We start from the raw sequence: 25,820 nt of genomic DNA on the forward strand, positions 1-25,820 counted from the left end.
TCATCAGAGACAGTGGTGATAGACGCATGAAATACTTAAATAAATGAGCACAGTACTCTATATCTAGCCTGCAGTTCCCATAGAATGGAACCTAAAATGTATTTTTTATTTCTCTCCCAGCAACTGCAAAGGAGCCCAGCCAGGCCAGTAAATTTTCCTTCACCACTGCAGGATCGAAGCCTGTGTTTGGATCTGGCACGGACGGCTCGTTCTCTTTCAGTACCCTCAAACCCGCAGTAGGGGAAACCTCCACTGCCACAAAACCAGCCGTGCACGCAGCTGCCGTCAAAACAGAGGCGCCACCCTCCAAGTCAGGCAATGGTTTCTTCCAGGCCCACCCCCCTGGGGAGACGCTTGGTAGTTTCTCGGGCCTACGAGTGGGGCAAGCCGAAGAGGAGGCCCAAGAAGCTGCCAAGGCTGCAAGCGGGGCTTTCAGCTTCACACAGACAGAAATGGCCGCACCGGGCAACACGGCATCGGAATTTACTTTTGGAAGCACCTTCCAGACGGGGAAACTTGCTGATTCTACCAACACAGAGGCAGTTTCCACTACCACTGCAGCCAATCCTGCCAGTGTGTTCGGCAACATCCAGGTGGCCAGCACAGCGGGATCTACGGGAGTCCTTAAGTTGGGTGAATCTGTGACACCCGCTGCCGCTTTTTCCATTGAACAGCCGAGCAGCACCACAGCCCTCAGCTCCTCCACTGCCCCTTCATTTAGTAGCCTGCTTGGAACTCCTGCAGCATCCTCCCTGGCGATGGGAGACGCCAAGGCAGCTAGTCCCGCTGAGAAACCGTTTGTGTCTGCAGAGCCAGCACCTGTACTGCAGGTTGTTGAGAAGACAGTACCACCACCTCCTTATCCTGCTGCAACTGCAGAAGAGAGCACTGTGTCATCAACCACGGAGACTGCAGCCTCTGCGGAAGCATCCGCTGCTCTGAAGGCCTCAGAAAAGCCTGCTGTAGTGCCGAGTGAGGCAGCAGCTATGCTCTCACCAATAACAGCACCCGTACCTGCGCCTGTATCTGCGTCAACAGCAGCTTCCAGCACCCCTGCGCCTGTCAGCACCCCATCCACCGAAGCCAGCAATGCACCCCAAACCACTCTCCCAGCTGTACCCCTGCAGCAGCCCTCTGTTTTTGGGCAGCCTTCAAGTATCGACCAGCCAGCGTCGGTTTTCGTCCAGGCTCCCAGCAGCACTGAAACCGCAAACCAGACGGCCTCTGGTTTGGCTCAGTCTGTTACAGCCGCTGCCCCCACCCCCATCACCACACACACCACGTCAGCACCGACCGCTGCTTTCGGGCAGCCCCCTGGTATCACCGCAGCAGCAACCGCCAGCTCTGGGTTTGGTGCCCCCGGGTTCGGTTCAAGTTCCGGATTTGGAAAGCCTGCCTTTGGACAACCGTCAGGTTTCGGCCAGCCAGCCAGCAGCTCAGCAAACAATTTCACCTTTGGACAGTCGGCTTTTGGTTCCACCACGGCTTTCGGACAACAGGCTGCTTCTACTCCCCCGTCAAGCAGCGCCGGGCTCTTTGGGTCATCGAGCACCAGTAGCGCCAGTTCCTTCTCCTTCGTGCAGACTGCTAGCAGCGCCAGCAGCAGCACTGGTGGGGGGCCCTTCGGGCAGAGCACCGCGCCTGCATTCGGGCAGAACTCCGGGTTCGGGCAGAACGCTTCAGTCTTTGGAGGCAACACCACCACTACTTCTTCATCCGGCTTGAGCTTTGGGCAGTCTTCAGGTGAGTTCATGTCCAGCTAGAGACAATGCCTCTTGAATGAATAAAGGTAGTTTTTAATTCTTTCTTTAAATGGGTATCACAGTGAGAAATTGCTTTATTATTTTATTTTTTACATTTTTTTTTTAGGTTCCCTGTATGATTTAATATAATTTAAGCATAACAGACTAATTAATTTCAGAAATAGTCAATCAGCCACCCCCTCCCCTCCCCTCCCCTCCCTTGTGCTATGACAATGCAGTGTCCCACCCCAGACTTTAGGTTTAGATATGTCCAAGCCAGCACATTCTTAGCAACCTGATCTGGATTATGGGTTGATCCTTGCCAGATGAGTTAAAAATACCCAGCTGCTTTAACTTCAAAGATCAGATAGAAAACAAGTGGCAATGCGAGGGGAGGGTGTTGGGTCCAGTTGATGACCAGGAGGGAATTTTCACACCTCCACTGCTGGGGTTACTCCTGAAAATGGAGAGGAAATGTTAGACCCCTTTTACCTCTGGAAAGAGCTTCCGTAGGGTGCTTGGAGATCAGGGGGTTCATCTGATCTAGCAGTGCTCTTATATACGACACTCCTGCACTGTACCCGATTGCCTCAGGCATGAATACAATGCAGCTCTGAGGGGATGTAGAAGACCTGGTAATCTGTAATCCAAGCTGTACAGCTACAGGTCTTCTGCCGGACCTGCTCTCTCTCCTCCTCTCTCTCTCTCTCTCTCTCTCTCTCTCTCTCTGACCTGATCTTTCTGCTCCGCATGGAGCTTGCAAGTACATTATTTGATAAAGTTTCAAAAATCAGACAAGACACACAAATCTACACAGTTTCAAATAAACTCAAGTATAGGTGATTGGATGTTTTTTTAGAAGTTGTGGATAAAATAAGTAAAGGCTATCCTTTTATTTAAAAGGTAATGTTAATGTTACTTTTATATATTGAAGCCTCTGATTTAAAATAACAAAAGGTACTCTCTTTTTAGAGGCAGTGATCGCAGTGCGATAAACATTTTGGTACATCCGACCAAAATAGCATGATTAACCCCTACCTCCAGTTTCCCCTCATGAGATGTGGTTAGTTGACACCCACGCATGTGATACTTCCTTTAATCTAGTAGAGGTGTGTCCCTGTTCTGTTTGCCGGTACTTTCACAGTGAGCATTTTGTTCCAGTTGTCTTGGAAACCTTTAAACTTGCCAAGCATTTCATCGTTGATGCAGTATAATGCCAGCATTTTAACAGTACATGTTCTCGCTACTCCATTCACCTCTTGGACTGTTTAAGATATTTATCCATCAAGCCCAGCCCCCTCTGCTCTATACAGCTCAATGGTCATGCCCCTGGCACTGCCACGTTGGTGCCATGCACACTGCACTGGGTATGCACTGTACTGGAAGTATCTGTCAATATTCAGTTTCTGAATTAAAAAACAGCCACATGTGCAAAGCGAATAGCATACCTACTGTAAAAGTATCCTGCAGCGTTTGTAGTGTTGGGGTAACATGCTTTAAAAGCTTCCTGACAGGTGCCATGTGAAATCGGTTAGTGGGATTTATTGTTAAGTGCTTTATGGGAAACGACCATAAGTGCTTTCACACAGTGCATAAATACAGTCTTTTGGGATTGGGTACGGTAAGCACAGCAGCGTGATTGGAAATGCCATTTGTCAAACAGCTACAGTCATTACAGTAATTGAGTAAACAAATCTTATTAGTTGTCACTGTTAAGGCTATAGATGCACTTTTTTCTATACAACTTTTGTGTCAACAGCAGAAGCAAGCTTCTGGGAATACGACATATGGAATGCCTGAGGTATAAGTAATTCTCCTTCCTTCTAGGTTTTGGCCCCTCGTCCAATACTTCAGTGTTTGGTCAGCAGTCCAACGGGGGCAGTGTCTTTGGCCAGGTAAGTTTTCAAGCACCTGACAAGTGAAACAGATTACTGTGCAGCCTGTGCAATAAAGCTAAAAACCGCTCCCTGGTTTATGCAGCTGCTCTTAATGAATCCAGAATGTCCTTATAAATGTATTCCACAGCAATTTTGCAGTTTTCCCATATCTTTACGATGCATTTGCCGTGTTTTATAATGTGCTTTACATGTTCTCGCCTTTGCTTTCACTACACTTTGGTACCCTTGTAAAAGGGTGAGTGCGGGTCCCGTCGGGTCTGTATTGGGGTCCAGTGGGTGTCTGGGGCTCTAACTGTGCCTGTGGCTCTGTGTTCCAGCAGCAGGCTTCCTCCGGCGGGGGACTGTTTGGATCAGGTAGCGGAAATGGAGCGGGGGCAGGAGGAGGAGGAGCAGGAGGGGGCTTCTTCAGCGGTCTGGGGGGGAAGCCCAGCGAGGACGCGGCGAATAAGAACCCATTCGGAGTCGCCAGCGGCGGAGGGTTTGGGCAGACCAGCCAGCCAGGTAAGCGATTAAACACAATGCTGTTCGTCTGAGAAAGGGGCTGTTAGTCCACTTAGCTTGTCTACAGTCAACCAGTACATGGATGGAACATCTTCAGGGCCTGTCATTGAATTTGAACTCCAGAGTCAATGAAGCCAGAGACTTGAGATTGAGGGCAGTGTCTGTACGAGGCATTCATTATTGCACAGGAACCCGCCACAGCAATGCCATTATCACTATTGTATTCCAGCTTGAATTTATGTATTTATTTTTACCTCTGTTTGTCTGAAGTACTCACTGTAATGTGCTGAGAGAGTTGGCTTGAGCGTCCCTGTGAAGTGTTTCTTCAGTAAGCCGTGGTTTTAGAACAGGTGTATTGGTTATTCGTGTCCTCTCTTCCGTTATTGAGTTATAACTGAACGGCTGTCCTCCATAGAGAATGGGCGAGCAGTGTCCGGGTGTTGTATAATCTTTGATAAATGCTTCAGAAGGTGTCAAATATAGTAAATACCAAAAGACGATCTACCCATGGATTGAGTCATTGCACAGGTATGTCGATTTAAAATCTACAACCCTATTCTTCTGCTGTGCTGTTCTGCCTGTCATCACACTCCTGCTGAACAGCTCCCAACAACAACGCTTTGTTTCATCTGTCTGACAAGCTGCTAGGATAGACAGGCACCCCGCTCTGTTTCTTTATTGAGTTCCTGATGGATAGCAAGAGATCGATTTGATGAGCAACAAGAGCGCATTTCATTGACTTGGATAGATATAAAAAAAGATGAATGGACGGACTGATTGATTGAATAGATAAATGTAGCATTTTTATTTCTGCACAGTAGCTTTTTATTTTCCTGCTGTCTTCTTTTTATATATTTTTTTTTCTTGGATGAGTGCAGTGGTAGGTTAAGCGTTTGCGTTGCTACAGGTAAGTCTTGTGTTTTGAACCAATCGCCAACCAAACGATCAGCCTGTGAAGTCTTGAGATTGATAAGCCTCACAGTCTTTGATTGATTTGGGGTTATTCTAACCATCAGTTAGTGGTTTGCCGTTTTAAATTAATGGCTTTTTGGGGAGGGGGATAACTGGTTGTGGATGACCACTTTAATTCCTTCCTATTCCAGCAGGTCTCACTTTGATGCATATTTTTTGTCTTACTCCCCCCACCAACAGGTGATGAGCAAACTTGCAGATGGGGTGATACACCATTTCAGTTATTTAGGGAATAATGAAGGATATCAGGATCTTGGACATGGTCATCTATTCTTGCATGATTTCTCTAATTTATTCAGAACTACTCGTAAAGGTTTGATTGAAACGTTTCTGGAAGTTTTTTGTTTTCATGAAGTTACTCCACGTAACGTTAAAGTAATTATACCTTGGAAGCATTTATGAGATTATATTTCACATATGCTATATTTAGCCTATATCCTTGAGGGACATGATTGTATCTATCTGAATCTAGGCTTTTACGGGGTTCCAGCAGTATTCAGCAAATGCATACAGTGTCACTCACCTCTGCAGTTACAGGGCAAAAGGTAGACTGCAGCAATAGAAAGAGAAACAGTGTTTAAAAATGCAAACACAATTCAGTTTTGCACCACTGAAAAAAACAAAATTGCATCGCTTCTGTTTTAAGAAAGGGATTTCCCAAATGTACAATCTCGACTAAGCGCTGCTGCAGTACAGTTTTGTTTATGCTGATGATGATTACGACCCAACTAGCTCCACCACAGAACAATGTACAGCCCCACAAGCTGTGCCTGTAGGATTTACTGTACGGTTCCCTACAAGCAAAATTTAATCAGGTGTCCGCAAGATGTCTGTACCAACTCGGACCATTGTAGAAATGAAACTGCATCATTTGTCCTTGATTTGCTTGTCTGACTACGCAGGCTGGGTAATCCATAACAATCAAGGCGACAGGCATGCTCTCTGTCTGGAATATCGAAAGTGATTCAGAAGGTCCCTCTTGGATATGGTGATCTGTGTGGTTCAGTGTTGAACTTTGGGGACAGGGAGGCGGGGGGGGGGGTCTTTGTATCAAAAACCTAACATTTAACCTTCAGTAGAGTTGTAATTCTTACCAGTTTGTAGAATAGCTTAGCAGAGATGCGGTAGTTATTCAATGAGTCGTTCAGGCACCGAGAGAGACACCCTTGTTGAAATGCTTGTCTGCAGGGAATAAAGGTTTTTACAGTTTTATTCAATTTTTACAACAGAGTGTTTGAAGTTCTATATGGAATGGTGAGTAACCAGCTCTGTATTGTATTGCTAGAGTAGCTGTTTCAATATAGAGAGACTCTGTTTGAACAAGTTGGGGAGAACAACTTGCTGCAGTCAGATACTGTGGTGCACTCTGCTGACCTCCTAGCGCCATGATACTCACAGCAAACACCAGAAGGGTTCAGTTCCGGCACTTTTGCATCACATCTGTGACGAATATATACTTTCTTTCTTAGTAGAGGACATCCTGTCTGCATAGCAATTGGCTTTCCTTCCTATTCCCAGCAGTGACTAATGATACTCATCAGGCTCTGTTTTATTTAACCGAGGGAGACGGTAATACCCCCCCCCCCCAAAAAAAAAGTATTCAGTAAAAGCAGAATTTTGCTTTAGTATAAAAACCAGTAGAAAAATACTTTGCGGTAAAAACAGGGTGTGTGCACACCATACTTTTTGTGATGCAGCAACAAAAAAAAAAACTAATTGGTCAGTATAAATACATCCTTTAGTATTTTCTAATTGTCCTTGTTTTTAACTTTAATCCATCAGTGAGGGGAAATTTTGGTCGTCTTCGGCCCTCCCGAGTCAGCGCAGGGGTGACAGTGGTGAGCTGAGACTAAAAATAATTGGACACTACTACATTGGGGAGAAAATAACAAAAAAACGAACTGGCGACCTACTAAAATTAAAAAAAACCTCCTTCATAATTGAACTGTCAGTGCAGTTTAACTGGGTGCCGTTGACATCTGCATGCATGGGTGCTAATCACCCATGCATGCAGACTGGGAGAATGGTAGCACAAGAATGCTTCATCCAGTCGGCTCTCTAGACGCTTTTGTTGGCTGCCCCACATATCGCTGAATCATTTGTCTTGCAAAGGGCATCTGTGACTTGTATATATAATACTATATAAAAGCTGCGTGTCCCTGTTGCTTGTTAGTTTCATTCGTCGACCAAGGTGTAACAGACTTTGATAGATGACTTGAAAGGCACTCCGTTGGACCGTGTCAGAAGACTACATTACTGATGTTTCTAAAGTGATGACTGTGTGATTCTAGAGAATAGATTTTGCTGCAGAATTCCCCCAATTTTACTGAAGGAATGGAAGAAATGTTAATCAGTTCTGCCCATGGTGGCCCCAAGACCCTGTTTGATGCCCAACTCCTGTATTGTCTGTGTCAGATCAGTCAGATAGAAATCTAAAAAATCGAACCACAATAAAGTCTCCTGTTAGGTTAAGGCAGTTGCTCACAAAGTACAATACGTGCAGCAGGAAATCAATCGGCCTCCGGTCAGCTCTTTTGTTGGTGATATTTTATTAAAGATGCAGCTGTTAGCTGTTAGTTGCCCTCCTGTGGTTGTGGTATTTGAAGAACTGTCTTCTTTTAGGAGCCTACAATACTGCAGTTCCTGCCTTTGACAGCAGATGGTGCTGTTGAGAGTTAGTGATAGCTTAAAAATGATACAGGTGGGGGAGCTGAACCCTGTCCGGCATTAAAGAGAATCAAACAAATGTGTCCTCTTCCGCAGGAGCTAACAGCCTGTTTGGGAATAGCGGTGCGAAGGGATTCGGGAGCTCCTCGTTTGGGGAGAAACCCAGCGGCACCTTCAGTACAGGAGCCAGCAGCGTGGCCACGCAAGGATTCGGCTCCTTCACCAGCCCGGTGAAAGCAGGTAAGCAGCTGAGCATTCCTTTCTACAGAAGGATAAACATATTTATGGGTTTAACCAGACTGCAAAAGACACAGCTTTAGTATGCTTCTGCTCATTAAGTGTCATGTTTAATCACACCATCAATTTATTTGCACTTTTGACTGTACCTGCTACTTTTGCCAAAGATGGCCTGTGCATTGATATTGATTATGCATCACTTGTTACTGTACCAAGCTGGTTAATTGAAGTCCTTTCTCAGTCATGAGCTTTGCTGAAGGCCACTTATCCAGTCTTGAACACCTCCTTTAGATCAGTGCCCCATAATTTTTTTTTTTATTTATTATAAAACAGCAACTAACTTCTCAATAATGGTGGCAAACCAATGCAGCTTAAAAAGCTGTTTGTTCATCCATTGCAGTCTTTGACTGCTGGACTGTGGGTGCATCTAAAGGTAGCAGTTGTCTGCCTGGCTAGATCTGCATGCTTCAGTGTGTGTGTGTGCGTGTGTGCGTGGTAAGCGTGTAAGATTACAGAAAGGAAGTGAACTGTGGCTTTGCGGCGCGAACTTCAGCAACGTCTCCTGGTTTCGTTTAAGATTCTCCAGTGCATTTCTCTTTTGAAACCAGCACGGTGGAGACCTGCTTGATTTAATTGCTGTTCACATCTCGTACACCTCGTAGCTGTTTTGGAGGTTAGCATCTCAAAACAGGACAGGAAAACGTGTGCTTTCTTTTAATGAGAATCACCTGTGTAACTCGACCCCTTTTACCGTTTCAATTATTTACTGAGAGCTGTTGCAGCAAACGCACTGAAATTTCAAACTGGGTAACTAGCCTGCATGTTCTGCAAAGGCTTGTAGCAGAGTGCCCAGTTTAACTCCCAAACTGAGGAAGCACTCAGAATAACTAACTGATGTCCAACAGGATATCCCTTAAGATGCTGCAGTCATTATTCAAATGGACGACCCGATTATGCAGAAATATGCATTACACTATATAAGCAATATAATGAATGTAACTTTGTGTGTGGTGCTTGCTGCATTGCAGATTTGTGTTGTTTTTTTTCTTGACTTCACACTTTTCCCAAAGCTGCTATAAGTAATTAATAATTAAAATGTTATACCAGACCCAATAACAAGCATCCCTTTTAACTTAATCCTTTTTTTACAGCTGGTTCTTTAATTTGCGGTGTACAGATAGTCTTCCAAAGTTAGACCCTGCAATGTCTGTATCGATACTAGTCTCATCCTGTTCACCTGAATTCCCCATTAGCGGGCCAGGTTAGACGGCACAGAAACTCACACGTGTGGTTTAGGTTCTCATGTGGCTAAACCATTCTGAGCTTGCAAGAGCTGGAGTCTGCATAGCTATGGGCCTCTCACCTTTCCCCCACAATGGGCTTTTAATGCAGAGTATTATCTAAATGATATTCTCAATGTGCTGTATTATAGGTAATGTTTGCAGATTAAAAAAAAAACAAAACAGCTGTCCACAGGTACATGTTATCATGATATTCTTAGTCATAAAAAAAAGTTTACGTAGATAGTAGCAATTACAAAGACACTTAAGTTTTCTGCTAATTTAAACATGTTGCATGTTTAAAACACAACATTGTGCTCTGTTTTGACTGTGCTTGCTACCTAAGACTACAGATCACCCTTGCAGTCTTTCCAGACCAATTAAAAACCTTGTGGGATACTTGAATGGGAATTACACAGTTACAAGCTGGGGGGGGGGGGCACTGAAGCACTGAAGCACTGAAGCACTGAAGCACTGAAACACTTGTGGCACTGCCCTGCCCTGTAGTCTGGAAGCTGAGCTCCTGTGTTTTGCATTCTCCTCTTGTCTAACTGCTTCCTGTTCTTGCCTCTGTTTTGCTCAGGTGGCTTTGGTGCTGCTCCGGTGTTTGGCAGCCCTCCTGCCTTCGGGAGCTCTCCTTCCTTCGGAGGGTCGCCAGCATTCGGGTCAGCCCCGACCTTTTCCAGTCCTCTGGGCTCGACGGGAGGCAAAGTGTTCGGTGAGGGGACGGCTGCTGCCAGCGCAGGAGGATTCGGGTAGGAAACCAGGGCAGAGGAGGGCAGCCTCTAGGTGCAGCGTCACATTTTGGATGCTGTGTTTTTGGAAGGGATATGGGTGGTGGTACAGACAATGAAGACACAATCAACTCTTTCAACAACTGACCACTCAAGTACTGTGTGGAGATGCCTCCAAAGCAGCAGACCAGTTAATCCAATCTAACCTATGCTGTGCTAAAAATGTTTTATAAGACTATACGTTTTACTTTATTATCCTCAGGGGCCAGGTTACAATGCACAGAAATCCACTTGAGTACAAAAAAAGCACATGTTTTTTTCTTATACGAGTTTTAAGATTATGCACGTATGCGAGAGCCTGTCCTGCTTTTGTGTCTTGCTGTATGGAATTGCTTCTAGCAAACATAAGCAAAGTTTTACAAAGGTCAGCTAAGTGCGTGCCTTTGTGAAAGGGGAAAGGGATCATTGACTATTCCTCAGAGTTTGCCACCAGTATCAGAGGAAAGTGGTATTGGAGTTGGAAAATGGAAGCCGTCTCCAGAATGGCCCTCAGTCATGATTTTTTTTTTTTTTTAATACCACTTCTTGGAAAGCATATGTCCACTGACAGTCTTCCAGGTCTTGCTTATTGAAACTGAAATAAACCGGGATGTGCACCTTTTTATAATTACAGAATACCTGTTAGGGAATAGCGTGACTGCTGTTCAGGAGTAAAGAGTGTGCTACATATGCTAGGTGTATATCTTAAGTGTCTTTTTTTCCAACCTTTTACATGTACAGCTATTATTATCCTGACACTAAGATAGCCAGAGATCGAATCAAAAATGTGTTTAACTACAGACTGTTTAGAAAAAGCTGATTATGTTTTAGCCTGAGAGCAGCCTCTAGAATCACACACACACACACACACACACACACACACACAGCCAGAGGTTTAATCCATTGCCAAAACTATTCTAGCCTTTGGCAGAACCCATATTAACAACAGCCAGCCAGCCAAAGAGAGGATGATTACAATTTGATTTTGTGTTTCCAGGCTTCCTGTCCCAGTCATGTAATGTTAAAAATGATATATTACTGGAAGCAGTGGATTATGAGAGATAATCCCCTGTCTCCTCCTGCCTTCAGATTAACATAACCCACTCGGCCCTTCTGCTCATGAGGGACTTCAGTCTGGTGGATTATCTTACTGCATATATGCAAGGCTATTGAATGACTGCTAACCAAGCAGAGTTATCACTGGTGCTAGTTTTCTTGTGTGGAAGTTTTTTTTTTTTTTTTAAGCACAAAGCAAAGAATCATTTGTTCCAGGTATTGAGTCGCTTCCTGTGTGGTGGCTCACATGGCCTGATGGCAACACTGGAACTGGTGTCTGTACAAATAAGAAGCAGCAGTTTTTACTTCTATATCATTGTTTTTGAAATATTCTGTTATAGAAATATACAATACAGGCAAATAAACTACAGATATTCAACAAAAGAAAAGGAAGGACTGCCCCCTCTTTTTAAGCTCTGTTGCAGCCGAGGAAAAAACCCACAAGCTGAATCTGTAATTAAGCCCCTTGCTTCTCCCAAGTAGTAGCACATAGTGACGTAGTGGCCAGCCATAAACAGGAAGGGTATAGAGAGCAAGTCAAGAAAGCAAGCATTTCTCCTTATGCCTTTATTGGCATTTAAAACTGTCGGCTAATGCCAAAACCTTTGTCTGCTTGGACAACCTTGTCCAAGTTAACATGTTGGTAGTCCAAGATTCGTGCTAATAGGGGCTGTGAAACCAGAGAAAATATCCGGGCTGCAATCTGGTATCATGGATGAAGTATATCCTTTTAAGCTTCCTTCAGGGGCCTTGTCTTGGAGGGGAACTTAAGTTGCAAAGGGTTTTCACTCTTTCTAATTCCCATAGGAACACTTCACATTAAAATGTTTGTCCTGCTGCTGCTGTTTTTTCTTTTTTCCTTTTTTTTTTTTTTTTTTTTTTTTTTTTTAACGTCTGGATTTGTATTTTCTAAGCAGCTTTGCTTCCGCCTCCAACGCCCCGACCTTCGGCAGCCTAGCCAGCCAGAACGCCCCCTCTTTCGGGAACCTGGCCCAGCAGGGCCCCGGATTCGGGGGGCAGCAGAGTACTGGGTTCACTGGGTTCGGATCAACTGGAGGAGGTGAGCAACTCTTAGCTTGGTCTCTTCATACTGTTTAGTTTCCTAAACCTTTAAATAAATCTATTAAAAGTATTTGAGTTCTTTTGTTAAAAATGAAATAAAAAAAGGATTGCAGAATGCAGTCATTCCAAACACGGACATTTCTAATGACAGCAGCCCACAATGCCAGACCACCTACAGAACTGAAACATATCCTCACTATTCAAATTATTAAAGCGAGTGAAGGGACCCCAGACTCAGTTGCCGGTAGTTCATAGGGGAATACACATACTGTTAAGGGTGTTTATATTCCACAATTGGAATCCCAAAATAAAGCCAAGTCGACGGCGTAGTTTAACATTTGGGTATGTATGTACAATATTCTATCAAAAAGGAGATGCCTGATTTCTGTAATCCACTACTGTGTGGTTTCATTTGAAACTCAGTGACTTCTTTTTTTCAAGCTCCTTTTTTCCCCAATCCCGTCAGAACCTGTGTTTAGGGTTTAGCCTGGACTCCCCTCAAGCACAGTCCGTTGCCTTTCTTCTCCAGCGGCAGGTCAGAGGTGTAATTGTTACCTTTGGGACCCTGGAGTTCTGTGGGCTCCCTCCTTCCGACTTTATTAACCTGCATCCTGAAGGACAAGCTTTCCTAACACTGCTGCCAAACACCACACTCCTGGATCTTTGAAACCTATACAGCTGCACCCTTTTACTAAAAAATACAATTGTTGTTTTGTTTGGATTGCTGGTGGGGAGAAATGCAGTGTTTGACACTTTTTGTGATAACAAGCTGGCTGCATAAATGTGTTTGTAACTTACGTTAGTTAAAACAAAACAAAAGAAAGCTTCATATTGCGAATCTACTCAAGCTGTTATGAATTTACTTTATGTATTTTTATGTTAATTTGATTTAGCTTCCTAATATGAAGGTTTTTGCTATTGCAATCAATAAGCTAACCAATTTCTTCTTTCTTGTGTTGTGTTTTTTTAGCATTTGGAAGCAGCGGGTTCAGCTCCTCCAATCAGTAAGTATCTCTTTTGGAAATCAGGTATTCACACAAAAGCCACCAGTATATACACTATTGTGGTTTAAAATGCTAATGGTTAAAGACCAGTAAATGCATACAAATCCTCTCTTTGACATTTCACTGTAATAAAGACGAAGCAGTCAAACCTTGCTAGATGTGACTTCTGGGCTGCAGTCACTTTGGCCCTGTCCATATTAGCTCAAAACCGGGTTCCCTGAAAACCAGCCCAGCAGAGTTAGAGCGTCCAGATTGCAGGTATGAAACTGGGATAGTTTAACCTGGTTGTTGTCTGCCCACAACAAGCACTACTGAACTGGATGCTAAAAGCAGCAATACAACAAGTAACGTTCATTTTTATTAAAAGTTAACTTTCCTGTCAGAATCGCGTTACTGTTTACTACCTGGATCTTTCAATCTATGCAGTCTCATACAGCTCAAAGCAGTATGGCATTTTGGAGGATACCAGAATCAAACTGTAGCACACTTCACATCCAGATTTACATGTTAACTAACCCGATTTTTCAAACTTGTTTTTTGAACACGGTTACAAATCGTGTTTTAATGTGGATGCAAACTGTGTTAAACCCTTAACACAGTTTGAAAATACTAATGTAGACAGGGCCTTAGTCGTGCTCCTAATCTATGCCTGCCCTAAGTGTGTCTCTGTGTGGTAACGGCTAATCCCTTTCAATAGCATATTTTAATATCTTGTATTCATCGCCTGACTGCTCTTTCCTGTGTTTCTTAATGAACACTTTGCTCATTAAGCCTGATACGATATGCACAGCATCGACATACGTTGCGGTTCTAAATCTTGCGGATCAAATTAATTTCAAAACTCGTGTCCAGTAAAACCGCATCACACAATATCAGTTTCAAGCAGGTTGAGAAACTACATCAGCACAAATACAGGCTCATCATCCTTTCAGACTTTTCATTTGGTTGACTTTTGTTTTCCCAGATCTTCTCAGTCACTGGGCGGTTGGAGAAGTTAGATTTTATAGAATCTGCTGTCAGCCACACAACTGTGCGCCAGCCTCTGCAATCTGCAATCTGCAATCAAGCTCTAAAAAGCTACTGCTTATTGACCACAATTTCTGTTCTGAGTCACAGCTGCAAGGGAGCTTGTGCTTTGATCATGCAGCATGCAGTCAAATGAAGCTTGTAATAATTCAGGATTGAAACAATAAGAGATTATCACGATTTGTTTTTGCTCTTTATTTATTTTACTGCAAATGATTATTGATGCATTATCAGTGAGAATAGTGTTTGTGACAGTCCTCTTAAACTGAAAAGGATCAGCGCCACTGGTACAGGGCGTCTGCTAAGAAATAAATAATAATATAAGGGGCGTCTGCTAAGAAACAGAGAATCACGGCTGTATCTCCAAGCATGCTGTGGCAGATTAGTGAAAATCACAGATTAGTGTGTCCGCCACCAGACAAAACCCCTTAAAGGGTAGCTGGAGGGACTGATTGTTGTGATGAGCATTCCTCTGGAGAGATAGCGCTCGACAGTGTGCGGATGTCTATGTAGGTGCATTGCTAAAGGGGAAAGAATGTCTATTATGGTGTGCACTTAAAGAATGGAGTGGCCTGTGTCGTGTTCTCCTCAACTGTTTGCTCTCGGATGTCTATAAATAGGTGTTTGCTAGGAACTGTCTCTTGAACCTCACATCTTGGCTTTGTTGCAGATTGATAGCGACCATGGCATAGCTACGGCTACTCTGTACCTTGCATTGCTAAAGGGGGGGGGAGGAGGGGGTGGGGGGTCATTTCTTTATAATTATTATAAAGGTCGCTTTTCCTAAGAAATGCATGTTTCTTCCCAAACATTTCATTAGGCTTTAATAATGGATATAGTGTTCATACCTGTTTCTGACATGCAGGTTAACAATTGAGCTACTTACATTCTAATACGCAAGCAAAAATATTTATTGATAAGGTTTTTTGTATACTAGGCAATGTGACCTTAAGGTTTAAAATGTGCAATAGTTTGTCTTGGATATAATTTATTAATTGTTTTTTATGCTTTTTAGGGCAATGCTCAATAAATGCTTTATATGTTTTACCAAAAGAAGTCTGTAGCATTTCTTTGAGTTTTAATATTACAGTAACTTTTAAAAGGAAATCAAGAAAAAATCCTGTTTCTTTGAAGTTTTGCTTACTGAGTTAACAAATACTTTTTCTGACTAAGTGTTTTTTTAAAATGCTTCTCCGAGTGGAAACTTCAGTTCTTTGCCACTTCGTTTCAGCCGCTTGCAAGACCTCCTGTGCTGGTGGCTTCAGTTATACATTGTCTACTGTGTGAAAATGTAATGTGCTTCAAGATTAATTCATAAATAAATTAAAACCCAATTGTATGAAGATTTTAACTAGAAAGCCAAACTTACTGATTCCTTCAAGATTTATTGCATGCTCGTTTGAACGCGATGCCTCAATTCTGTTCAGTTGCGCTCCTCTATTAACGATGCCCAGTTGCATGTAGTGTTGCTATTAATAGGGGTTTGTCGGCATGAGTGTAATGCAGCCTTGCTTGATGGTGTGAGCCGATGCTTCTATTTTTAATACCTCTTGCAACACTTTTGGAAATGCCTGTATTGACTTTTTCTTTTTAATATAATGTTACGTTAATACATCTGAAGCACTGATGGGAGGTGTAGCCAAAAATTAAATGAAAGATCTACTGCAACGTTTCCAATCCAGTGTTTAGTAACGACTGAAATAAGCCCACATGTCTGTGTTCTGGCATGCTGTTTGTGGTAGTTGCATTTAGGCTGTGCTTTGACCGTGCAGCATTCAGTCAAATGTTGACTGGCTTTAATGCAGTTAGCTGTACTGTATAATAGAGCAAAGATGCATTTCATGCAATTTTAAAGAAAACCTTTTTTTGCAGTAACACCTGACTTCCTGCTAGAGAATTAGAAACTGCTAGCTTTATGAAATCTTACAACAACCTCATAAATATTTTACATCGTTTTGATATGTTTGTTGATTGGCCATAGAAACCTTGTCTGATTTGCATTGTTACCAAACATCTGACTGGCCGTCTTATCCAGTTCACACAATAACAAACCAGTCCAATCTCAGACACCACAGTGATCTTCATTAGCACATGTGTCTGTTGGTGCCAGCTAATGGCTTTTTTAAATTTTTACAATCACATTGCTACCATGCTAAAGGTACACTAGCCTTGCAGCTGTTAGCTCCATGGGTGCCTAATTCCAGTTTATAAATAACAATTCTTTTAGACAGCCCCTTGAGGAGGAATTGTTGGCATTGTTTAAACGCTTTTCCTTGACCCTGAAAAGTTCTCCTGAATGATTCCCGAGTTTCAGAAGTGACAGCGTCTGGGTAGGCAATGGAAGGGATGAGAGCCCTAGCATGTGGCTTTAGATTTAGCTGCAGAACACTTCACCCTGTCAGCAACGCCCTGACACCGCTTCAGTTTCCGCTGTTAATCTCTGATTTCATGTGTTGCTGATGGCCAGAAAATGTGCAGATTGACTGAATAAAAACAGATTCCTGGTAAACTGATTGTGACCTCCCCACCAAATCTTCACACAACCTTCTCCCAAATTCCCAACACTTTTTTTTCTTTTTTTAATTACATTCATTTAATTTTAACCCGTGTCCATGTTGGCTAAGGGTCGTTACTAAGAGCAGATCAGGCAATCTCGCTGTGCACCACAAGGAGAACAGAGTTTTGTTTTTTTTTCTTCATTTGCAGTTCATGCATTTTACAAGAACGATCAGAACCTTCTCAGAAAACATCAAAGCAAAAAAAGTCAAGTCTTTGATCTCTTGAATACCAAGCGCTTTGTTACAGCTGCGTCTTGAGTTTTATTGTATCGCCTCAAGTCACTGACCGAAACTAAAATTGCTTAAACTGACCAAGAAACTAAAATGACTTCACTCCATTTTGCATTATCATGGCAAGTCAATATCAGGCTTGGCAGACCGGCACAAACGCGGTATGATTGTACTCTTGTATGTATCTGTCTGTCTATCTGTCATCTTTTTGTTGCTAATTCTGGTGTCAGTCACACCAATGGTGCTTATCTTTCTGGAAGTAAATTTTAAATGTTTTTTTTTTTTTTATTCTTATTATTTTTAAATGTGTTAACATAATGTTTGCTACCCTGCTACATCTACAAAGTAACCTGCTCACTTCCTGTATAAAGTGAAAGCTCACTTAGCCAAGGTAAGGAATGTCAGATCCTAGCACGAGAAGCCACGAACGTGGCGTGTTACCTCGCCAGCAGCAGCCAGTGTAGACAAATAATGTTATTGCACAAATGTGTGGAGATGAATGTGTCACTTTTGTTGATCTGCACAGTGTTCCAACACTTCAATGCCGTGCCCTGCAGCTGCTTATGTTATTCAGTGTGACGTTTATTACAGTACAGGTACTTTTAAAAGACCAGTTTCTGCTAATATTGAATTGGGATGATGTTTTTTTTTTTTGTTTGTGTCACATTTTGTGTCGCATGTTCTCAATAGTCCCTTTTTGAACCCTGGGTGTGACATGTACAGTAAATGCACTTTGCTCAAATGTGGGCCGAAAAGCTACTTGTAACTTTTTAGAACTATTCTGCCTGATTCACTTGACAGCCAGTTCACTCTGGGAATGGGTTGGGAGTGGTGTAATTTTACCAGCACACTCCAGGATGTTCAGATATGGTCCAAAATCCCCAGGCTTCAGCTGTAAACAAACCTTTTGGCATGCAGATACTGGACCATATTCAAACACCCTGTTGTGTGTTACTGCTTTCATAGTGAATGTGACCCGAGCCTGCATATCCCTTGTGTTTTAGTTTTTTTCCTCCTATGACCTATAATAATTGGCTCTAAAACAAAATAGTGTTACTGCAGTGTATGGGACTCGGTAACTGTTTTAATGCCTTACCTATTGCATATGAGTTAAAAGGACACATCAGTACTACTGCAATGTTACACTGCTTCCAAAATCCTGCAGCACCTCAATGTAAGGGACCTGTGCTGCACAGCTTGTCAGTCAGGTGGACGCTGATGTTTGGTATCTGATCTGCAGTGCCACGTGTCCACATGCTCTTTATCCTGCTGGGGTTTGATTTATCAGTGTGTTGGCGATGCTCCAGGCAGCAGGGTGAAAATGATTATAGGTGATTTGCAGAGATTGTGTCTGGGTTGCTACCAAGCTTTTAGAGAAATTACTGTGATCTTGCGTTTTGAAGGATGGGTGCGTGGAGGCTGCCGATTTTAGAGTTTAACAACTGTGTGTCTCTCAAGTGTTGTGGGAGGGGGGCTCCTTGTTTAAGAAGCCGAGATGGAACAAATTCCAGCTGAGCTAGACCTAAAATAGTGTGGTTCAATATCTGTCTGTGGTGATGGCTTAACCCCCCCCCCCCCAGTCACAACATCTATGCACTCTTGATTTGAGCTGCTTAGCGAAATTCGCTTGAAAATGCCCCCCATAGGGAGTTGCCTGCAAAGTTGTCTGGTGTTACAAGATCTGAAGTGAGATTGTGTACACTAGGTGTAAACACAGCATACAAGCAAATGTGGCATTTCTGTTATCAAGGTTTCTCAGAAAGTTGTAGGGGTGCCACTAATGCATTTCATGGCCATCACATGCCTCCCAGGAACTTGCAGGAACTGAGATGCATTAGTGGTGCCCTCTGTATCCATCTGAACTACTTTTTATTCACCGGCATACCGTATAGACCAATGCATTACTAAATTGAAATGTAAATAATTTCCACTACACCATTCTTAAATGTGGCAAATGGGGTTAGAAGCAATATCCTTTTTGATGAAACAGCAAGTCTGTCAAAACGCTATTGCTTAGCCTATCGCACTTTTGCAATCAGCTGAAAAGGGAGTCTGTACAGTCATGGGAAAGGATAGCACCCACGAGGCATACAAACGTCTGGAACAAGTGCAAGATTTCTACAGTGTGCAGTAAAATATTTCCCAAACTCTATCCAAAAGAAAACCACCGATAACATATCGGCCAGTCTTTTTAACCCTTTGATGCAGGTAAGGGGACTACACAGTAGGTCTTTTAAAATCTTCACTTTATTTCAACTTGGATATCGAAGATGCTAGTGTTGCTTCACTTTCTCCTTTTTCTTGAGATTCTCCCAATGATCGTCTTCTTTGCCAAACTGTTCATGTGCGTGTTCTAAAAATGACAACTCTCCAAGCAGGTGTTACGCCAGAACCTTGCAGCCTGCCTACACCTGGAAGGGGCAAGGTTAAAAAGATCTTGCAAAGAACCAGGGTGTTCTTTTCACACTGTGCACTGTTTAACGCATGCAAAAGCTTGCAAAGGAGGAATCTGTTTTGTAATACAGGGTTGGCTGAATTGATGTGTGAAATGGCATCTGATGCTGATCATAAAGGGGATTCGTTTTGTAGATTCTAACATGATGTCTGTTACTCTCAAGTGTGTTTTAATGGGTTTTAGGCCAGCTGGTGATTTTTGAAAATTTTTTTTATTGATTAATAAAGCAGAAGAAAAAAAACCACCTTCATCGGGTGGATGATGGAACACTGCGGATACTCTCCTGAATATTAAGAATTGAAACCTGCTGAATAAAATTGTGTTCAGAATGATTCATTTTTTTTTTTTTTTATTGAATGGTAAGAAGTTATTTTGATTGCAGTGTAGTGTTTTAATGTACTAAAAGGGCATGAAAAGAGGCTTTATATAACTATGGATATGCAGTGTTAGGTATTATTTGTAACATTGCATTGAAGGCCATGTGGGCTGTTCTGCTAAACACATGGCATGTTGTAGCCAATTCATTAGGCTTCACCTCCTGAACAGTGATCTGCAGGCTACCTGTACAATTCTGATGTATCAAAACCTGCGGATTTGGAGTCAGTACAGATTTAACAGTCAATCGACCGACATGTATTAAATTTCTATATCGCTGTAACATTTATTTTTATTGAATATCAATAATGCAGATACTTGCAAGCAGATATAGATTGTCTCGTAAACATGTGGAGTTGATGTACAAGGAGTAGTACTGCTGTCCATGTGCAGTTACATATGAGAACCATGCACAGTACAACAGCCTGGGCAATTATAACATGGCTCAACTGTGGACAATTAAATTGTGGCAATGAATGATTCCCACAAATAAAAGTACAGAAAGTAGCATTTTATTTTTCCAGGAATAGGTTTCCTATGGAACCTATGCCTACTGTCTAATGTTTTTTTTTTATGCTTTTCCAGATTGGGACAAAGATGGACATAACTGCAATAGGAATCAGCATCGATTTATTTTTTTTTTTTTTTTGTATTTGTAACCCTTTAAACAAAGCACATAAATAAAGATCCAAAATGTCAAATAAAACAAGTCGCCGAAACAGAAATATGTGGTTGTACTGTTCACCTTCTTAAACACCATGGGCATGCTCTTTATTAAAAACAAATACGTGTCTCCTCTCCGCCACTGTCGCTGACAAGGCAAACCCACTGCATGTGGGGAGGGGATTCTGTGATGGGATGAACTGCAGATTTATTATTTCATTTGTATGTAATGTTTTAAGACGCACAGGCAAGGTGAGGAGATGTAAGATACCCTAATGATGAATTATAGTGTCGGGTGAATGAGGTGATATGTAGAAACAAGCCCCTGTACTGTTTCAGAATACTAGAAGTGCATGGCAAAGTACCAGACCAGTGTTCAGGAGATACTTGTAAATAGTTGATATTTCCATTAACGTGATACAGCCTTAAATTGACTGTAATCCAGCTGTACGAGATGACTTGCGCTGGACCCATTTTTTTATGTTTACAGCATTTAACCAATATGTCTCGGCAAACAAATATGATCAACTGTGGATGTATGTGAATTACTGGATAATGGGTTCTAATTTATTGACGTTATTGAATTTAAGGTCAAAATAAAACTTAGAGTACACCTGTTGCTTATTTGCTTTTTTGCACCATAAATGTGTTTTCATACTGCACGTCCCTTATTTAAGTTGGGATATTTTAACTTAAATAAAGGGCTGATTTCAACTTAAGGGTAAATCCCTCCCAGTATTATGATTTGAGATGTCCTTCTTATCCACTGTAATACATGCAGGGCTCTGTTCCATGCCGAGTAACTGTCCTCCCTAATACAGCCTAACTAGGGCTTCCCAAGTTCTTTCCAGCGCAATGCCAGTCTTCAATAAAACATACAGAGCACCCCATTTCTTCCTGTCATTTTTGCAGGGTGACGGTGCTTCTGTCTGAAGCGCACCCTGCCACTGTCTCCCTTGTATAAATATTAATAGAAGGAAATCCATTTTTAATAGAAGGAAATCCAGTAGAATCGTTCAATAGGACAATGCTGGCTTTTTATCTCTCCGCTTCTGTCAAAACCCCAGTCTGGTGATTAAAACGTCTTTTAAATCCAATCTTTTTTTTATTATCACTTTAATATTGTTCATTAGAACAAATTTTCTCAAAAGAAGGATTTAAGTGTTCAAATGGATTAGTAAGAGCAGGGGAGATGAGGGGATTTTCAGAAGAATTGAAAAAAATATATAAGGGAATATTTTATTACTGATTTATTTATTGATATATGTTGAAACCAGCTCTATCTCCTCATACACAAGACAATTGATGCCTCACATCTAAGACCTGTGCCGACTCGCTCAGTGCAGTGAATTCAGTTTTAAATCTGAAACCGTAGAGAAAGTAGCATAGTTAGCAAATCAGAGACCGGGTACCCTTTGTAAATTTGAAGGAATTGAGAACACTCATACCTTGCTCCTCGAGATCTGTATGATCGCTAGGTACGGTATCTAAAACCATTCCACTGTTGCTACAGGTTACTACTGCTGTGGGCCTGTCTCTTGTCTGCTGCTTGTTTTATTCAGTCAGGAATTCGAAGGAGGTGGGTATTGTCCAGTGCCACAGACTACAGCACTTCAAGCCTGCATTACAGTTATAGACCAGGACAGATGGCCATGGTCTGGTTGCCAGCTCTCTTCGGGGCAAATAAATATAGCCATTGCTGCAGGAATTCCTCTGAAGGGCGGTTTTAGTGTTTAGGGGCACAGCTCGCAGTCTTCACATGACCTCTGTGCAGTGCAGGGTGCCATAGTTTTTATGAGTTGAGGGTGAGACGCGTTTCAGTTCAGTTTTAGCCACCAGTCGTTCAACCGAGATCTGGCTCAACGAGTCAAACCGACGACCAGGAAGTTCTTTTAAGAGCCGTACCTAAAATAAAATGTCACAGACGAGAAGGTAAAAAAAAAAATAAGTTCAGTTAACTAAAACGTAGAAATTGAAAATACAAAAAAGAAAAAGAATACGCTGAGGCCGTAACAGTAGTTTTGTATTCATTAAACATGTTTGCATTAAGCGTATTTAAACACCTACATTTTGCGGCATTTTGACTACCAAAGAATAGTACTGGTTGTCCTTGCAGTCTTTTCAAAAACACGACCTTGAATAGGATGTTTCACCGCTAAATCAAAAGAGCTACATGGTGGAGCTGGACAGGCACTCAAACTGAACTCGAGAGACATCACTCACAAAGCAATTTATTTGCTGTTTCTCTTTGACGTGTTTTTGAAGAACTTTACAGATGGACATGCTTGTAAAGGATCTTTATAGCAAGGTAATCTGACATGGGACATGCATACTGTATACGGTGATGGGACTCTTAAAGCTGTCAGAATTTAACAGGCAAGCTGCCACTGCACTCTGGTTGTGTTTTTTTTTTTTATAAAGCTTAGTCAAAAACCTTCGAATTTGTAAAGGAAAGTACATTTCTATTTTAAAAACTTAAAGAAAAGCTAAATTATGTATAACAAAGTTTAGTGAAAATTATACAAATGCTAGTAACAGGTAAGACACTTAAGGTGTGTGCGTGTAAAATTAACCATGTGATTCTCAGGTAAGTGTTTTTTTCACATTTATGGCTGTAAAGGTGTATTGTGTACTGCTTACTACTAAATGTCAAGCACTATTTCAGTGCTTGATTGTTAGATAGCAGTTAATTGTTAAAGGCAATTTAATTTAATTCAGCAGATTTTAAGTGATTTAAACGTTTACAAAAAAGAAAATGAAACGTGCCTGCATTACACATGACAGCTAAAAAATAAATAATTCAACACTGTAAATCCTCATCTTGATTTAAATGGATCTGTCTTCAAACACCTTATTAAATGGCTTACAACATTCATGCTTTTTCCTCTTGAAATTCATTCATTTCAACTTCAAAATCTTTTTTCAGGGAAATAATGTTTAATTTTGTTTATAACTATTGTTAAATAGTTACATTAATTAAATAGGTCAAGTCCACCCAAGAATGCTGCACTTGTACCCTGATAGCAAAGGCTACTTTCAAAATGACAATGCACGCATCATCCTTGGCAGAATTGTGTGTGGCCACAAGATCTCAATCCAGTGGAGCACGTTTGGGGCGGTCCTGAATGACTCCTTCGTTAGCACTGTCTGCAGCATTTGAGGAGCAGTGTGGGAGGAGTTCCAGTACAGTGCTGTGGTTGCTGGTTTTGTATGCTACATTCTGGGGCGCTAACATTGCTGATTTGACACTGATTTGAAATGCATGGTGGCAAACATGATTACACTGCTGGAGGAAGGAAATTAGAATGTGCTGAGATTTGCTCGAACACTTCCACAAAACCGTCAGTGGTATGCTAAAAGGTTTTTGAATGTCAAGGGTTTTTTTTTTTTTTTTTTTTCATTAAAGGAATCAAGAGTACATCTGCATTAAAAACACCATTTGGCATCTAACCAAAGTCAAGATCATTTGTTGCGTCGCTTTGCCTCCCCGTGTTGCTATGGAGCCTATTGAAATGCTTACGTGAAATCAGAAAAATGTATTTTTGGTCTGTGTGATACAAATTAGCCCAGCATTTTCAAAGTCCTTCTAATTCTATTTAGACCGGATCCTCTCTCGTCATAGACCCACAACCAATTTAGACCAAAATTCAAAGAATTGATTGTATTAGCCAGTAGCTGACCTAGTAAAAGGGCTGGCTCGTGGAGTGTAGGTAGTCATGGAAACGTGTTTGGAATCCTGTTGCCTCCAAATTGCCGATCTTGGCTGGGGACTGACATATGATCGATGGAGGGCAATAGGCTTAAATAATACAAATGATATTGCATTGCAGGGATAGAATACCCATGCAAAAAACTTGTTTTAAAAATCAGTACCTACCATACCACAATGCCGCATTTTTTTGGGAGATTATTCTTAATAGTAATGTAAACCAATTATAAAAATAGCTGAGAAATACTTTCCTAAAGCACGCTATCAAACTTGTTTTGTAGGTGTGAGGTTAATGCTATAGACCTGTGGCTTTTGGGGTGGTACTCCTACAATGCGGTAGTCAATTAACTGCACCCCTCTTTGCATATGTGCAGTCAGTTATCTACAAAATTAGCTTTCCATTTGCAAGTGCTTCCACACTGTTTCCACATTGCCCCTTGTTGGCAGCTGAGTCTGCAAATTACAGGGGAGTGTTGTGGTTATGCTAATGCATGCATTACATTAAGATTTGCTCTAATGCTGATAAAGTATTACTGTAACTAAACCAGTGGTTGAGGACAGTTGTTGCAGTATGACTGTGTGTGTTTTACCCAGCCTGGATCACATCTCCACACTGTGGAACAGTCACTATGAGAGGAATTCGGAATTAGTCAATATTCTAAATATATGGATTCCGAAAAGGAATTCTCAATTCCCTATTTACACAACAGTGGGATTCGGATTCCTCTTCAATTACCTAATTTACATACATCTGAGATCAAGCAATAAGAAACATTTTGGAAAAATCAAATGCTCTTTTTCACAATATAGACAAGTCTGGTTCCAAGTTCTACCCACCAGTCATTAGATACACAGTTCACTCATTCACTATTGCAGAAAAAAAAAAAATTCTAATGAGGAAGATTGAGTACTTAGAAAATAGTCTTACAGCACACACTGACGTCGAGGCAGCTGATCTAGACAGTGGTGGATACTAAATACCATCCAAATAACTCTCTAGTGCATTTCTGTACATAAAAACAGTTAAGATGTCCTGTGAATTTAAAGGATGGTGGTATTTGGACCTCATTTAATTCTATGTAATAAGCCAGTCTGTTGTGTCGTTTCACTGATTTGATTGGTGAATTGATAGATTGCTTGTGTGTTAATCTAGTGAATAGTTCTTCTCTCCGCTGAGAGGGCGTTGCAGATTCCAGTTGGAGGGCGTGTGCATGCTCCAGATCTCTTTTTTTCAACATGTTTTTAATGAATATTATTGAATTAGGTTTGCAGCGTCCCTACGGCACTGTCCCTACACCGACCCTCTTGCTATCCTGAATTTTTTTTTTTTTTTTTTTTTTTTTTTTTTATGTATTTATCCTTTGTGTTCCAGAGTAGATTTTTAAATCTGTAGAGCTTTTGAAAATCCAGGCAGGGGGGTTCATATAAAACGAGCTTTAGCGCTTCAGATCCACATGTGCAATTTGGTTGTGTGTGTATTGTGTGTGGTGATCCTCCACAGTCCAATCTAACACCCCTAAGCTGCTTCTAGCTAATATATTAAAGCTTGTGTGGAACATCTGGCATCATAGCACTACAGAGTCAGGTGGCCAGGAATGGATAGACTGGGAT

General features: G+C 41.8%; 1 protein-coding gene across 4 annotated transcripts in view; it reads left to right on the top strand.

The window, feature by feature from the left end:
* LOC117396887 (nuclear pore complex protein Nup214-like) overlaps window positions 1-21,113 on the top strand; it is a 37,633-nt gene extending 16,520 nt beyond the window's left edge. For 2 of the 4 annotated variants that reach the window (XM_059005177.1, XM_059005179.1), the window contains exons 29-36: window positions 121-1,743; window positions 3,570-3,637; window positions 3,958-4,141; window positions 7,877-8,020; window positions 9,881-10,052; window positions 12,044-12,186; window positions 13,159-13,192; window positions 14,157-14,953. In XM_059005177.1, coding sequence (XP_058861160.1) covers window positions 121-1,743; window positions 3,570-3,637; window positions 3,958-4,141; window positions 7,877-8,020; window positions 9,881-10,052; window positions 12,044-12,186; window positions 13,159-13,192; window positions 14,157-14,190 — 2,402 coding nt within the window. In that variant the 3' untranslated portion in view covers window positions 14,191-14,953. Of the gene's footprint in view, window positions 1-120; window positions 1,744-3,569; window positions 3,638-3,957; window positions 4,142-7,876; window positions 8,021-9,880; window positions 10,053-12,043; window positions 12,187-13,158; window positions 13,193-14,156; window positions 14,954-20,422 lie in introns of those variants that run through there. The other 2 variants (XM_059005180.1, XM_059005178.1) reach the window with 2 other exon arrangements.
* The last annotated feature ends 4,707 nt before the right edge of the window (window positions 21,114-25,820 follow it).

The sequence above is a fragment of the Acipenser ruthenus genome, chromosome 31 (genome assembly GCF_902713425.1).
Source record: "Acipenser ruthenus chromosome 31, fAciRut3.2 maternal haplotype, whole genome shotgun sequence".
NCBI lineage: Eukaryota > Metazoa > Chordata > Actinopteri > Acipenseriformes > Acipenseridae > Acipenser > Acipenser ruthenus.